At 41.8% G+C, this 16,312-nt stretch overlaps 1 protein-coding gene across 1 annotated transcript in view; it reads right to left on the bottom strand.

Moving 5' to 3' along the window:
• The window catches only part of LOC146861181 (dynein axonemal heavy chain 11-like), a 2,741,463-nt gene that overhangs the window by 1,420,518 nt on the left and 1,304,633 nt on the right, over nt 1-16,312 (bottom strand). The window contains exons 40-41 of the mRNA XM_085646213.1: nt 15,391-15,493; nt 7,734-7,973 (exon numbers count right to left, since the gene is read on the bottom strand). Of these exons, the coding sequence (XP_085502339.1) occupies nt 7,734-7,973; nt 15,391-15,493 (343 nt within the window). The remainder of the gene's footprint in view (nt 1-7,733; nt 7,974-15,390; nt 15,494-16,312) is intronic.

The following is a 16,312-nucleotide window of genomic DNA, read 5'->3' as shown; positions in this document are numbered from 1 at the left end:
TCAGACACTAACACAGTGTATGACAATTAAGGATCCCGCACTTGACGTAATTGATATACAGACACATGCCACAGCAGAAGAAATAAAGAAGTGGACTGAACTAGGAGGGATCCAGACAGATCAAGGATGGATGACGAAGGAGAAATCTGTATGGTTTCTCCCTGATTCCATGGTTCAAGCCATTATAGCTACAGTTCACAGTCCAGCACATTTAGGAGAGAAGGCTATGCTAGACAGCATTCAGCACATTTGGTTCAACAAACATTTACGAGCAGCAGCTAAACAAAAGGTTCGTACCTGTATGATATGTTGTCAGTTTAATCCAGGAAAGAGTGTTCCCGTAGAGCAGGGTGGATTTCAGCCTCCTGACCATCCTTTTGAAGTCCTCCAGATGGATTATATTCAGATGGAACGTTGTCGAGGATTCAAATATGTTCTCGTAGTTGTCTGCGCTCTCTCCCGTTGGACAGAGGCGTATCCCGTATCAGATTACACTGCCCCGACTACTGCCAAGCAGCTAGTTCGAGAATTCTTCCCACGGTACGGTTTACCACGTGTTGTATATTCAGATAACGGCCAGCCTTTTTCATCCGAATTAATGAAACATGTCTCACTTTTGTTGGGATATCAGTGGAAATTCCACTGTGTCCGACACCCCGAGGCAGCAGGTCTCGTGGAACGACATAATCAACTTTTAAAAATCAGACTGTCTAAGATATGTCAGGAGAAAGGTGTGGACTGGATAGTAGCTTTACCAGTTGCGCTATTTTACATGAGGATGGTAGCACACTCTCGAACAGGGCTATCCCCTTATGAGGTGATCTTTGGTAGACCACCGAATATGTGGGGGACGCCTATACCCCGTAAAATAACTGATGTTGATTGTAATATGCTGACAGATTACCTGGCTTCCTTGATGTCTGCACTACAATCTTGTCGTTCACAGGTAGTCGCAGCTTTTCCCGACAACACCGAGGTGAAACCTCATGATGTAATTCCCGGCGATTATGTTCTCGTCAGGAATTTTGATCGGAAAACCCAACTGGAGCCAAGGTGGAAGCGTCCTATGTTGGTCCTGCTGACGACCAGAACAGCTGTGAAGATCGAAGGGAGAAAAGGCTGGGTGCATTCCAGCCATATAAAGAAATTTCATGGACTTCCTCCTGACACAAACAGTACTCCCCGTGTGTCTTCCCCCATTGACTCAAAGCTACCTTTGGCTGAGGCCAGTAGCACCGAACTTTACAAGCAGAAACTCAGGTCCAGATCTAAACTGTCGGACGATTTGATTGTTTAAGTCCTCTCCAAGGTGAAGCGGTTGAATCTGTCCCGACATGTATCCCTTAGGTCTGAATCATGTAGAGTCCAGAATCATAATGAAACGACATGCTTATTGTAAATTACTGCGTAACCACTGTATTGTGACTTTATTAATTTTGTTTTTCTTGAGTTTTTTAGTTACTGCAAGTATATTGTTGCATATGTATTATCCTGTTTCTAAACGTGCTTTCAATATAACTGATGAACATTCTTTTAGTGAATTCCCCCCACATGAGTTGTCCTATAGACTTGCGCTGCGCAATAACACATTCATTAGTATGTTACATCATTCCCATCAGACTAGTAATGCCACCAATTGTTGGGTGTGTGGCCGACTCCCTCCCTATCAGAATAACAAAGGAGTTCTGCCTTTCTTTCCACATCCGTTCACACACAATGGCTCCTGTGGAGCATGGTTTAGTTTATTAAATTCCATAGACCCAGACACAGCAGTTTATCAACAACATTGGATATGGGGAAATCTGAATCTAGTTTTATTCAAAGTCTGTCACCCTAATAAGGAGGGTCACCCCAGTAGAACAGGAACTGATTTAGAAAATGAAGTGTATAAATTAGGTAATTTTACGCCTAATCTTATGATTTTAAATGTCAAATCCGAAGTTGAACTAATTCTGCCCACTATGTCAGTATTTCCAGTTAAGGGTGAATTATGTGTGAGAAAAGTTGGTTCCATACACATGGGCCATAGCCAATGCGTTACTACAGTAGAATATAGTGATCAAGGTAAATCTTCATTTAGAGCTTCTCGCCATTCTTACTTTATATGTGGTCAGACTGCATATATGCGTTTGCCTCTAGATTGGGATGGTACCTGTTACATAGCTTTCCTTCTGCCACCTGTTTTTCTAGCTCCCCCTGATTATTATCGAAATGTTCATTTAGTACACAATAGAGAGCGAAGAGATCTCCCAGTTGTCGATTATACTGAGACGGCATGGGACAAGTATGCAGATTTCAATAAAGGTATCTTTCCCTATATAGGTACAATATCAAATAGTAAGCTGATACGTAGACTCACCAAGACTCTTGAAGCTGTAGTAAATGAGACTATAGCCGCCCTAGGCAATCTGACAGAGGAACAATCAGTGATGAGAATTGTTGTTCTCCAGAATCGTCTTGTCCTTGACGTCATCCTGGCCGATAGGGGCGGAGCTTGCAGGGTCATCGGATCCAGCTGCTGCATATTCATACCAGAAAATTCGCCATCTGTATATAAAGCTATAACACGCCTTCATAAGATTGTAAGCCAGATACACGAAAATCCAGGCACTTGGACGTGGTCCGGGTGGTTTTGGAGTGTGATATCAGCCTGGGGATGGAGAGTTCTATCCTTCCTAGGTATTGGCCTTCTTATGCTCTTCAGTTGTTGTTTATGCCTACAATGTGGACCAGCGATTTGTGGTCTGTGTGCCACATCATGCATTCCATATCACAGTTCTCGTTCAAAATGCCGGAAGAAGAAGGAAGAAGAAATGATGCTCCATGAGCAAATCGATGGAATGATGAAGATTGATATCTCTTGAAGGGCAAGTAGGGGACAAGGAGGGAATGTGGAAATGTGGATTTTCCTGATCAGTTATGTCCCCTATCTTGGACCCCAACGGTTCTATATGCATGTTACAAGTACATGTATGTTCCCTCTAGTTCCAGTTTCTAAGACGCAAACATATGTGTGTCTACCGTCGACATGTTCTCTGTCAGATCCGCCATCGATGGGCTGGATATTCGATTCCTAAGTATGAAAGGCCACCGACTTTATATGGCTAAGTTACTCCATTTTTACAGTTCAGGCAAGTAGGCCCGATTCTGTCCTCAAAGCCTTTCCCTGCTCTCTGTCTTTGACAGCTTCAGCTTGAGCTCGCATCTGTATCCATGAACTTTGCCCTACTCCCTGTGCAGCTAACGGTGCCTGCCTCGGCCAGTTTTCGCCTGCCTGCCAAGAAGCTGTATTTCACCTTCGAATTATCTATTTTGCTCTTCAGCCGATGCATTCCTGTCTAGTGATTTAGGTAAACATTTCCTTTAGCTCACAAGCAAAGGACTCAGCCTTTCCGTCCTCCTGCAAGTGATTCATAGCCCTGCTGCCATGGAAAGTTTTCTGCCCCTCGCATCTCATATAGACACTTAGGCGTTTGTGCACGCACACAGTCAGTATAGACTAGATTCTGTCCGAGAGTCCTTCCTTGTGGATAACATAGTTCTTTAAACATAGGATGTTAGATATGATTTGGGATTAGGTTGACTTGACCCCCCAGACTTCTCGTCTCCACATGTAGAGCTAAATGTCAAGTCCCCTTCACCCCCTAGTTGCACGTCAATCACACGTCATGCTGCTGCGCGCGCATCTATGCCAAGTATTATCTTATAGATCCACCTATGTCTGATAATCCTAACCAATCATGTTTCTTTTATTCCTTATTACGCCTAGTTTCGATTACGTACCTGTTTTGTCACTTTTCTTATCAAATGTTACGCCTTCTACATTCGTTTCATTGTAATGTACTTATTATAAAAATGCATGTCTGTCAATAAAGTATTGTACTTCACTTCCTGAACCCTCGTGGTGACGGAACCTGAAGGCCGCGACTCGAGTCGGCCATTTTTTGATGGAATAAAGCCCATTTAGAAACTCTTATACCACGGATTCTGCCTCTTGTTATTCTGAGCTATTTTATTTTATTTCAAGATCCCGTATGAAATTCAGTCCGGTAAAGAAGATTTTTGTTTACCACAGTTGAACCAAAACCGCACTGAGGAATGGACGCAAGGTGTGATGTCAGTAGCAAAACGTGTTTAACATGACATCCCTTAAATGTAAGAAATTGTACTGTGGCAATGTGTTTAGGTGAGATAATGGAAGATTTTATGTTCGGGTGAGAGGTCGCTCCCCGGAGGGGTGGCTTTTATATTACTGCCATGCCATTTTGAAACTGCAGCAGCGAGTATTGTTGTATGTGTTGTTACCATTTATTGTGAATGCCATGTGAGATTGCGACAGGGAGTATTGTTGCTTTTATTGTTACTATTTATTGTGAATGTAATGTTCTGTAGCAGTGAGTATTGTTGCATTTGTTCCAGTAGCGTACTTACCCCTGGACCTGTTGTGGTATGCAGAAGGGGGGGTGAAGGGGCAATGTACCCTTGGTCCTTTTGTGATATGCAGTAGGGGGGTTAGATACATGTGGTTCTGTTGTGCATGCTGTAATGTGGTGTAGTGGCTAGACTGTGTTTTGAGTACTTGATGAAGATGTTGTTAGGGTCATGTGGGTTGCACCCTAAATTTGTCGAGTCCTTCCTAAGGGGTTAAAAATTAAGCATGTGCAGTAGATGGTGTGAGTAGTTCCCTGGTCCTGCCATGCATTCCATATTTGTCATAATTTATGAGTAGTGCGGACTATATTACTTGTGATAGTGTGCAGTAGGTGGTGCGGTAATTGAATTTACCTGTCTTAATAATTTATAAGTGTAATTGTACTTTCTTATCTTGATGATTTTAGAGTTTGAATATTTGTGGGACCTATTAATTGTTGGAATTTCCATTTTTAGGTTTTTTTGTATTTTCGTTTACATCTCTACGGGGAGGAGATGTTTTGTAACTTGATGTTGTTATAATGCATCATCTCCATGGTTCCTCAGTTCCCTGCTGCTCAGCCAGTGTGTGTGTGTGATGTAATGGAACATTGATGAGTGCCTGAGGTGTATGAGTGTCAGTTGGAGAGAGTGGGCTCAGCAGTGACGATGCTGCTCCTGGTGGAGTATTTTACCACCTAACTTATAAACTGTAACTTAACTACAACTTCTTCAATTAAGATATAATCCAAGTGACGATATAATCTACGTGACCTGGCTACCTTATTCATGACTACTAAGAAGGTATCATATATTTAAAACATTTCCTATGTTGATATTTGTTTTTGATGTTTTGTGGAAAAAAATCATTGGTATCCTAATATGTATGCTAGGAAGGTGAATTAAAAACATGTTTTAGTATTATACAAAGTATTCAGTCCTGAGGAAAGCATAATAGTCGAGCATTGTAATGTCGACAAGAAATATGCAGACAAGAGACAACCAGCAAACATCCACATAACGTACAATCTAATCTGTGAATTTAATGAGCACATTTCCATTACCGACTCTCAACATAAATTAAAGCCTTATTTCCTAGCACCATATTGCATAGGGCGGGTTATTTATCCTATTACAGTTAAGCTCTCTTTAACCCCATGAAAATAAATTCTGTGTTTCATGCATCACTGATCTTCCCTGGCACATGCACACATAAGTCAAGTGGACCACTGTTCCACTAGTTGCTCATTATTTTGTTTAAAAACTTGACATTCTTGATTCCAAAATCAAAGGGCTAAAACACAAGAATCTCATTGAAAAGATGGAATATATTTGCTGACTTGGGAACCTGTTAGGCATGTGAATACTCTCAAAGACATTATTCATTTACCTTTCTGTAATCAAAACAAACCATGGACCCCAACAAACCACCCATGTGGTTCCGTCAGTTCCTTGACTGCAGCACCTCTTCCAGTATTTAACTTGCCTGATCCCCAACCCTACATGTAGTTGATAATTCAATTTTTGCTTCAAATGTGCTCCCAGCTCAGAAACATTCAGATGCGACTGCCTTTGGATCTTCTAAGGCCACTGTAAGGGATGTTTACGTGCTCAAACATGCTTTAAAATGCAAGGATGCGCCATATTCACAAAAATAGGGTGCACCCCTGGGTTTCCCCTAGCACTGGAGATAAAAACGCTGCCAAGCACCAGCGCAGGCACTCTTGAATCATGTATCAATGGTGTCTGCGCTGCAGGGGTGATTGCTTATGTGCAGGAAGTGACAACTTCCTGCATATAAACAATCTGCAAAGGCGATTTGCTGTTTCTCTGTGTGCTGCAGAATAGCACACCTAGAAGAGCAAAATACGAATAGAAATAAAACATTTGTCCTTGTATCGCCTGTTTAAGACCAGGTATTTCCTCGTCTTCTGTTTGGCGCTGCCCCATACCTTGTAAATATGGGGCAGCATCAAAAAGCAATGCTTGTTTCTGCAGAACACCCACTGCAGTGCCCATTGCGCAGCCCTTTCACGCTAAGCGCTGCGTAAATAGGGTCATTATTTACAAGGCGGCGTTAAGCCACAAAATGCCTTGTAGATTAGGTAAAGGAGGTAACGCCAACGTCAAAATAAATGACCTTAGGGTGGCTTTAACTCCTTGTACATATGCTCCTCAGTGTCTTGCCCCTTCTGTTGAATGATCTGCCTCCCACTCATCTGGCATTGTGTCTCTTCGGTGCTGACCTTGGTCCTGATCTCTAGAAGGGATCGCGTAGGCTGGATGTCAAGAACTCTGTGACAGAGCGTTGCGGCAGTGCTGGGCCTTCCTCTAAGTGCACATTGTTTCTCTCGTAGCTGACAAACAACAGGAAAGAAAGACTGCATCTTCGTCACGATGTGGCCAAGTAAAGATCAGGCACCACAATAAACTGATGTCAATCAATTCTCAATCTATCATTTTGACTGCCCTTCCTCTGCGCCTGTCTTTATGGTGTGGTGGTGACCTCCGTCCACAAACAAAACTATGGTGGACTCATGAGATTCAATTTGCGACACCCTGTCGTATATTTAGAAATATTTATTTGTCTTATCCTCAGTGTTACCTTCTTCCAAAAAAAAAGAAAAACAACATTCAAATGTTCACAAAATTCTCAGCATCAATGTTGTTTAGCCTATAGACTCCAAGATGTAGGATATATGTAAAGCACAAGCCTCCAGTTCCAATTCAATAGCTTGACTACTTCCATTAATAGTCACACTTTGCAGATCCATCTGTGCAGCCCGCCAGAAACAGAGATTGTTTCGCATAAGATGCAACTACTGGAAATGGCGCATCTCATTAACCTGAAGATGAAACTTGCTCATCAAATGAAAGAAAACCACACTCTTTGAATAACCATCATAAAGTTGTTCTTCGCCGATTTATATTTGATATTGGAACTCATTTTCCAAGCCTTCATTTCCCACTATATCTATTTCCTCTGATTTGCACAGGCCCTGCGTGTTTTCCCTGCTCCAAAATAATGAAATTGCGGCTTCTGAAAATTACTTGGCAGCATATGAGATAAATCCCTTTCACAAACGAATGAAAAGGCGCAGTGAGCGACTAGTATGCATATTTGAGACCAATGCTTCAGAAAGACCCCTCTCTGGACCCTACTTAAATGCTGCCTGTGTTATGTTTAAATATGTAGGTAGTGGGGCTGCGGTTCTCCCAGAAACACCACCGCCGACTAGAGAAAACTCCAAATAAATCATGCACACATTTATTTATTTCACATCTTGTTTCATTATTGAAAGTGACCCGGAGTATTGACTTACCTGGAATATGTGTGTCAGATCTCTTAAATTAAAAACATAGTGGAATCTTATAGCGGTCGGAAAGAAATTTTGAGTCATTTTCTGATGCAGGCAAATGGCAGCTTGTATTGTTGTGGAGGAGGACTTCACCACACTGTAACTGAAGCCGCCGGACTGCAGATGGGCATGCAGGATTCTGCTGTAAATTGTGGTTAGAGCATCCATTCCAGGAAAATGCACCGCAAACACCGAGAAATGTCTCTGCACGAGAAAAGTAGAAAAAGAAAACTGTAAATCCTCCATATACACTGAGGTTTACATTAAATGTATGCTCTTACACCGATTTAGGCGGAAGCAGGCGTTTCCCCCCTAATTTGTGTCACAGTAGATGTGTTAATACTGCACGCAGCTATTACCACATATGATGATATTACGGGGAGGGACTCTGGGGACATTTATGCCAGGTCAAAACTTGAGGAATCTTTCCCCATACCAAGGCACACAGTTCGGAAACACCATGCAGAAATTGGTGAGATTACAATACTTTCAGCATATTTTGCCACATTCCATAATGGCCCTATTGCAGTTATTGAGATGTTTAGTTATATTGTATGACATGCTTCAGTGCTTTTGTTGCACCCACAGGATTGGTTTAAAAATCAGTCATTCATCGGAGTGATGCCATATCCATGAATAATTTGACATTACTCGAAGAAATACGGATTTTCAACTAATGGAAAGCATGCACATTGAATGTAATAAAGTAGATGATCAGTATCATGTCAATAATGATCCAACAATGCCACTTAGAGTGCTGCTAGCACTTAAAACCGGTTAGCATTTAGGATTATGGGTTATTATGTCACCAGGCTCAAAGTTGGCCTTTATAGAACCATTATACACAGTTGCCCATTTTTCATTCTCTTTCTATATTTTGTCCCCTACAAGTTATTATGCCGTTTCTGTGTTAGATATGACACTTCTGATTATGAATCATAATTAGCATAGTACTTTTAAGTGGTGATGTCACAGGTCCCATTACAGTTGACCCCATGCTTCAGTGACACTAAGAAAAGGAGTAAAAAGCAAAGAATGTTTGCCTCCAGGTCACAGAATTTTTCTATGTTGCAGTAAATATCTGCAAAAGTGATAACCAATTCAAAACTTTTCAAAAAGCTTCATATTTGGTAAAGAAAATGTTTTAGACTGAGCTCCTTAGTATGCCACAGAACAGGGATTTCAATTTCTGGACTGGGACCTGAATGTGGTCAGGTCACAGTTCTGATGGACCCTACCAATACATTATAAGGTATAATTAATTTAGCGACATTGAAAATGTAGGTAACAGGGATCCGAAACTCTTGAATGTGGACAGCAGAAGGAAAATTGGGTCACATCAAATTGCCTGGTCTGCAACATGCAGTTGTTTTTAACTTTGAGTAAGCTCACGAGTTTTGAATAAAATCGGCATTTGTTGTATATGAGGCTTAACTCAATTTTAACATTACGGGGTCTCTTTCTTCTTCTTTTTTGTGATATACACAAACACTTTTTCACCTTTATTGTTTGTACTGGACACTTTTTCTTTATTTTCTCGGGTGAGATAGCTACCTATGATGAGAAACGTGGGCACAACTGGTGAGAACCAACCAGTAAGCTCCTTTGGTGTAGCGCACGGGAGGTGCTATCTCGCCTATTCACAATTTTTTGTTGTTTATACACCTGTTTAAGTGGGGGGTATATCTGGAGCACAGTGACTGACTACCTTAAAGGTTTTTTAGAAATCTACTTGGGGCTATAAGAATTGTGGACAACAAATCTTTTTTTGGGGGGTAATTCAAGTTGAAAAACCATTCCCAATCCTATATATGAAAGTGGATGCAGCCCGTATTGATCAGGTCTTTTTGGTGTTTGTTTATGTTTTGAGTGGAGGGCAACCTGATCAATTTTCCCTCTATAGCTCCTTATTGTGAGATAATTAATTTAGCAACATTGAAAATGTAGGTAACAGGGATCCGAAACTCTTGAATGTGGACAGCAGAAGGAAAATTGGGTCACATCAATACAAGGTTTGAGAAACCCTGGCATAGAGAAGGAGCTTTCAAGAAACAAATAAAAAGCTTACAATACCTTTTTAAGATAGGTATGTTTATGCATTCTCTATGTACCATATTACACCTTACAGTTATTAAGTTTCTCTTCATATGTTCCAGAGTAGAGTGACTTAAAAAGAGCCAGAGCCACCTTTATATGGCACACTTCTTTTGAAATATGTGGTTTAAAAGTTGAAAACAGTTTTTTAAAGCTAGCCACAAACAAACCCAATAGTATATTTAGAAATTGGTTGATAACATATAGAAGTAAGGATGGATAACTGTGACTAACTAGGATGTTTTTCACCCAGGGCTTCTGGGTGACATCAAATGGACAATGAGAGCGAGATATCATTGAGAGCACTGGGGTGAAAAAAATTCATATTCTTTATTTGTTACTCATCTGCTGTTCTTCGGGTCCTTCAAATAATTTGTCCCTGTTTTCAACATCTTCTTCGGAGTGGCAGAGTGATGGCAAGCCATATATTACATGATTCCCTCTCACCCCTAAAGATAACAAAATCCCTGGCCTCCTGCCCCTCACTCCCAGTGCCATCTAAATGTTCTTCCCCAACCCAAACTCAACAAATAGTACCCGGCCTCCTTCAACCGTCGCCATCGACATTTTCTCTTCAGGTTTTTTTACGCAAGTATAGCTTTATGTTACGTACAGCACCCAAAACTATTGGTCACTGCTTTAACTGCTATGTAGAGGCTGAGGAAAAGAGGGAGCCCTAGATTTCATGGTTTCTCCTCTCTATCTTAAATGTAAAACAAAAAAAGCTGTCCTCCAGCCCCCCAACTCACCACCCTCAGTGTCATACTGCCCCCTCCACTCCTGAAGCTGTACCCTCTGCTCTCCATCAGAGCACAGAATCAGTGCTGTGCTACATATTCTTAGAAGGGCCATTCAGAGCAGCCTGGAATTCCTTTATGACATGGAAACAGTGGGTAACACATTTGGTAACCCACTGTTGCTATATCATAGCAGCGAATAACCAGACTTAGATCCTGGTGTTCATACTAGTGGCTCTCAGTGAGGGCTATACATAACATACATACATATAGATGGATAACTGTGAATTACAGGGATGGTTTTCAACAAGAGGTTCTAAGTGACATCAGAGAGACTACAATAGTGAAGCTTGAGCTGTCTATGATGTCACTCAGAACTTCAACGTGAAAAACATCCCCTTCATTCACAGCTAGCCATCTTTAACTTTATGTTATGCATGGTGCCTCCACTTAACCTCCCTCTGGTACCATCAGCTGCACAATAGTAGAAGAGCCATGAAGGAGCTATACACAACATGCCTCACTTGCATCTTCCCTCTACCTTTATTAAATCTGGTGTCCGTCATCCTTTCCAACTACCCACTAGCTCTCCTTCCCCTCTAACATCCACATTTTAAAACAGGTATGTAGCATCCTGATGACTACAACACGCTCAGTATTACCCTCACTAAATCTCACTATTAGAAGAAAAAGAATAATCCCTTCAAGACACCTTAGCACCCTCTGCATTTACCCCCCTCCACTGCCTAAATGGAAAAAACACTTGATGTTAGGCCACCAATTAAATACTATCCCCCCTCCAATTCCTTCACCTCCCCTTGCTCAAATTAAAAAACTAATACTTGACCTACAGCCACCCACCAACCTCTGCATTTAGCTTCTCCTCCTACTCAAAACTGAAAATATAACTGCTATCCTACCACCACGCACATTACCCTCTCTCCAATCCCCCCCACCTGTACAAATATAAAAATAAATCCTGGTATCCTGCCACCCAACCACAGCACCTACTCTTCAATGTCCCACCCGACATAATATATATTTTTTAAACTACCACCCTCTCTACTCCCTCTCCCTCGATGAAGCGATCAAGCCTTAAGAGACAGGTTAAGGGAATCAATCCCCATATGACATCACAGCAGTGGGTGACAATGTTTGTTTCCCACTGTTGTGATTTTATGGCAAAGCACAGAGGCCAATATTATGCATATCCTCTTTATTGCCAACTCACCGTAGCAACTAGAACAAACATTTAGAACTTAGAATAAGAATCCTTATAACATTTCAATGCATTGAATATTCCTATGACAGGCAGCCATCTTCCTTCTTTGTTGCTGCTCCCTCTCAAGATAAATACTCCAGGCTTGCTCTTGACATTTGATGTATTACTTTCGAGAGCAAGGTGGAAGCAGTATATTTATTATGTTAAGACTTAAATGAAGAATGGATTAATTGATTTGTGTCTGTTTTACAGCACCAGCTTGTGTGGAGTCAAGGTTTAGGATGACTGGTGCCTGGGGAGTAAGCTTGAGGCCGATGCAGCAAGTTTAGTGGCCTATTCAGTTTGATAGCTGTGATGGAGACATTGTAAAGTGAATCAGAGAGCAGGGAAATGTCAGACCTTTGTTCGGCATGGACAGTTGGGGCTCCTTGGTCGCTTGGAGCCATGGGCACACGAAGGTGATTAGAATGAAGCCGTGTTGTGGACTCGCCTGTTTTTGTAAATGTGTGGAAGCTTCCAAATTATTTTGGATTTTCATATTGGATTTATTGGACACTAATAGGCATTAGTGGTTCAGGTGTGGTGTAAACAGCAGTTCTTGGGCCTCGCGCACAGACTGTGCTGTTTGACTGACATTGCGTGTGGCGTCGGAGAAGTAAGGATTCGGTTTTGAAGCCGGGTTTGTTTATGCGCGCTCTCGCATGCAGCGAGGGCATGAGCCAATGTGCGTATTTTAGGTCGGAAGCGATAAGATATGAAGACTTGGCTTCTAGAATAGGAAACTTGGCTTTTTCATACTTGTAGGAGGTCAGATGTGAGTAAGATCAATGAGCGAGTCGGTAAGAGGTTTGAACTTGAGAGGTTGCCATACTTGCATTTGGTAGTGGGCTGCAATTTTGAACAGGGGGAGCTTTTGTGCTTTGCTATGCGTTGAGGGCGGCCATATTTGGGGCTAGAACAGTCATTTATTTTCCTGACAGCTTTGTGTCGACACACTGCAGAGTTGAAGCCGCTGAGGAATGCTGGTCTATGATGATTTGTGAAGGAAGTGAAGATCAATTTAGATTATGAGAATTCCATTTTGAAATTATATACCAAATAATTGAATATCAGGAAATGAGTTAGTTGGTCATTTTTAATAGAAAGTATGGGGAGTAATAGTGCATCTGAGCAGAGTTTAGATGACAAGGTGCAGGAGTGTGTTAGTAAGGCGGTTTCTTCTTTGCAACCCAATTGGGGAAAAAGTTAGATGACTGTTTGGAGAAGCTGCAAGGGAAATTAGGTGGTGAATGAGGAAGAGCAGTTTTGGTCTGTTGAAGAGGCTGCTGTAAAGGCAGGTGGAAAAAATGAGGGTCGTAAGATGACTAGAAAAAAGAAAGCATCTGCAGAAAGGGAAAGGCATTCTGACTAAAGGACACCACGGTCCAAAGGAAAGCCAGGGGGCAACTCGATGGAGTTGGATGAGAGGGCTATAAAGGCCAAGAAAAGGAGTCACAGAGCGGTGGCCTGTGCCGAGTCAACCAGCAGTGGTGACATTGTGATATTGTGTTCTTCAGGTTCTGGGGACATGGATCATAAGGCGATTGACAAGAAAAGAGATCTTTTGAAGGAAAGGATCAGGTTGATCAAGTGAAGGATCCTTTAGGAGACTATATGTTTGACCCTCATACCCTACAGCATCCTTTGTCTCCTCAGTGGGTCCCAGCACGGCATGTGGAAGAATATGTGGATTGGGCGGGAGATGCCTAAGGAGGTTAGAACTGGGCTTCATTCAGAGTGTCCAAGACATTCGTTAGCCAATAAGGAGGCATTTACTCCTGAGTTTGAGAAGTCGGGGCGAAGCCCCAGAAGAGGTCTGGACAAGGGTTTAAAGGGGTTGCTAGGATCGTTTGCTTGATATATTTGGTCCCATAACCAAACTTTTCGACATGTGTGAGGAAGCATATTTACAGGAAACTGCTGTAGCTGTCTTGGAGCTGCGCCAACGGGTACTGTGAGCTGTGTGTTTGCCGGGAAACACTAATGCAGCTTTGTGTTCTGAGCATAGAAAAAGTCTCCTATAAAGATGGACCCAAAGTTAGCAGATCTTGCAAATAAGAAGTCAGGGCTAAATGCAAAATGTATTCTTATTTGAGGTGTATTTGTGAAATAAATGGCAAAGTATTCTGGTGGTTTTAACTCCATACAGAAAGTACTGAAAGATATTAGGAAGGCCTTTGGCGAAGCCAGGGGAATGCGGAATCGATCCCCCACCTATGGATTTGGGATCACGTGGGCATCGCTCTCGCGTGGATTCAGACCCTCAGGATATCAAACAACAGGATTCTATCCCCAGAGGCAGGGGAAGAGGATGATCAAGGGGAGACAGAAGGACAAGAGAAGAACAAGGTATGTTCGGGAAGCGACCTGTTGTGTATTTAGGTATAATTGGGTGGCAGACTCGCCCATTCTTTTAGAGGAAAGGAAGTAGACAACTGCAGCTCCTTGGGTGTTGCAGACTGTGCAGGGTTATCAAATAGATTTAGTAGAGGTGCAGCAAAGTTGGCCGAGAGCCCTAAGATTCTCAAAGGAGGAAGAGAGGATTTATGGACTATGTGGTGCTTGGCGCACAGTGCATGGAAACGTGAGAGACACTACATGTGACCCCAGGGCCACTTAGCAGTGGCCCATGTGGGACAGGGTCCCCTAAGTCAGTTTGTATCTTCCTTTTCATGGCGGTGGGACGGCCATGAAAAGGCAGGCGGAAAGGGACATCCAAATCCTTACACCTCCTTTGTAGGGATAGAATTTCGACCACCACCCCGACTGGATCTTGGATCCTATCGAAGACAGCAGGCTTTCCCCTTGACCTATGCGGTCCAACCACATGTGACAGTCAGAACCGATGGCCCGGATGTCGGACGGTCGGCCACTGACGGCCTGTCGGTGGCGGTCCACCCGACATCGTAATGAGGCCCTGTGTTCTTTCAATTTGCAGCAAAAAAGAAGTAAGATGGCTGCCTGTCATGGGAATATATAATGGATTGGAATGTTATAAAGAATCTTATTCTAAGTTCTAAATGTTTGTTCTAGTTGCTGCTAGGATTTGGCAAGAAAGAGGATAGCATTATATTAGCCTCCATGTTTTTTAATAAAAAATCATGATCTTCCACCCTCCCCTGCTGTCGAAAATCTGAAGTTCATAGCACTTAATATCTGTATTTCAATCCAATTATTCATGCTAGTACATTGCACTGCATTTCCTTATAGCTGATAGATATGGCCCAATTATAACTGTGTGCCGATAAAACCTAATTCCTGGCTCACTTTCCCATATTCTACTGGTTTAGGTTTCAAGAATAAGCAAAGTAAACAGCAAGATACAGTAATTTGCCAACAAACTACTAAAATTATAAAATTTCATTCTGTGTGTTCTGGAACTTTTATTGGCTAAAAAAGAACCTGTTTTGTAGTGGACACAACCAAAGTAACTTTTCATTATTGGAGACAGGCGTTGTCACCTATCTATTACTATACCAGACAATGTGAATTAAATTGTCATTCTGTGTGAACTTTAAACTAGTCTTACCTGTAAACGCGGATTAACAGAGAAGCTTCCTGCTGTTGGATTCATGCAAGTGATGTACTGACAATTATGAATTTCTTTTACAATCAACTTCTGTCTGTCATACCTGAAAGGTTACAAAAAAAGAAATATGGGTCTCTGACACACTGAAGATACCAATTTCTTTTCAATGTTCTGTATTTTACTGGAAACGGATGTTGTGAGATTATTCATTCTTCTGAGCACTGCATTTATTAAAGTACATCCACACACACCCGAAGAAAAGTCACAGATCACCTCACCCAACACTTTCAAAAACACTTTAACGAAGTAAGTCACTGTTGAAGAAAGCAAATGTAAGCTAAAATACATATAATTGGCTGCAATTAAATGCTGAATGCATGAATGCAATATGTTTAGCTATTTATACACGTGTTCGATGAGCGTCTCGTGCTTCTGTCGCTCTAGAGATCTGATTAACATAGAAGTGTAATTGTGAATGGTATTTATATAGCGCCTACTAACCAATTGTAGTGAAAATCTATATTTGTGGTGAAAAGAATGCTCTGCGGGCACTGTCCCCAGGGTGCCTTTGCAGCGTTTCTCTAAATGCTTTTCAGATTTCTTACAAAGCTTTCATCCGGGAACATCAGTACTCTAAATATATCGTTTTTGTCGTTATCCAAGTTGATTTAAAGCAAGAAGATGTAGTTGGCCGTCAATGGAACTCAATGGCCTGTAGCAGTAGTAGTGAAGGTGGTGGATGAGGAGGCGGAAGAAGTCTAGTGTTTGGTGGTGGTGTGTGTTTATGGACTCCTGTTAACATCGGTATGCAATAAAAAAATTACAAAAGTCTTATTGAACTATTGCTAAAATTGTAAATATCACTTCATGTTAGTAGTGGGTGCAATTAACCAGAGGCTCAACATGAGTGTTGCCTAAACAA

The sequence above is a fragment of the Triturus cristatus genome, chromosome 3_1 (genome assembly GCF_964204655.1).
Source record: "Triturus cristatus chromosome 3_1, aTriCri1.1, whole genome shotgun sequence".
NCBI classification, from domain to species: domain Eukaryota; kingdom Metazoa; phylum Chordata; class Amphibia; order Caudata; family Salamandridae; genus Triturus; species Triturus cristatus.
The sequence above is the reverse complement of the archived record's forward strand: the minus strand, read 5'-3'. Positions and strand labels throughout refer to the sequence as shown.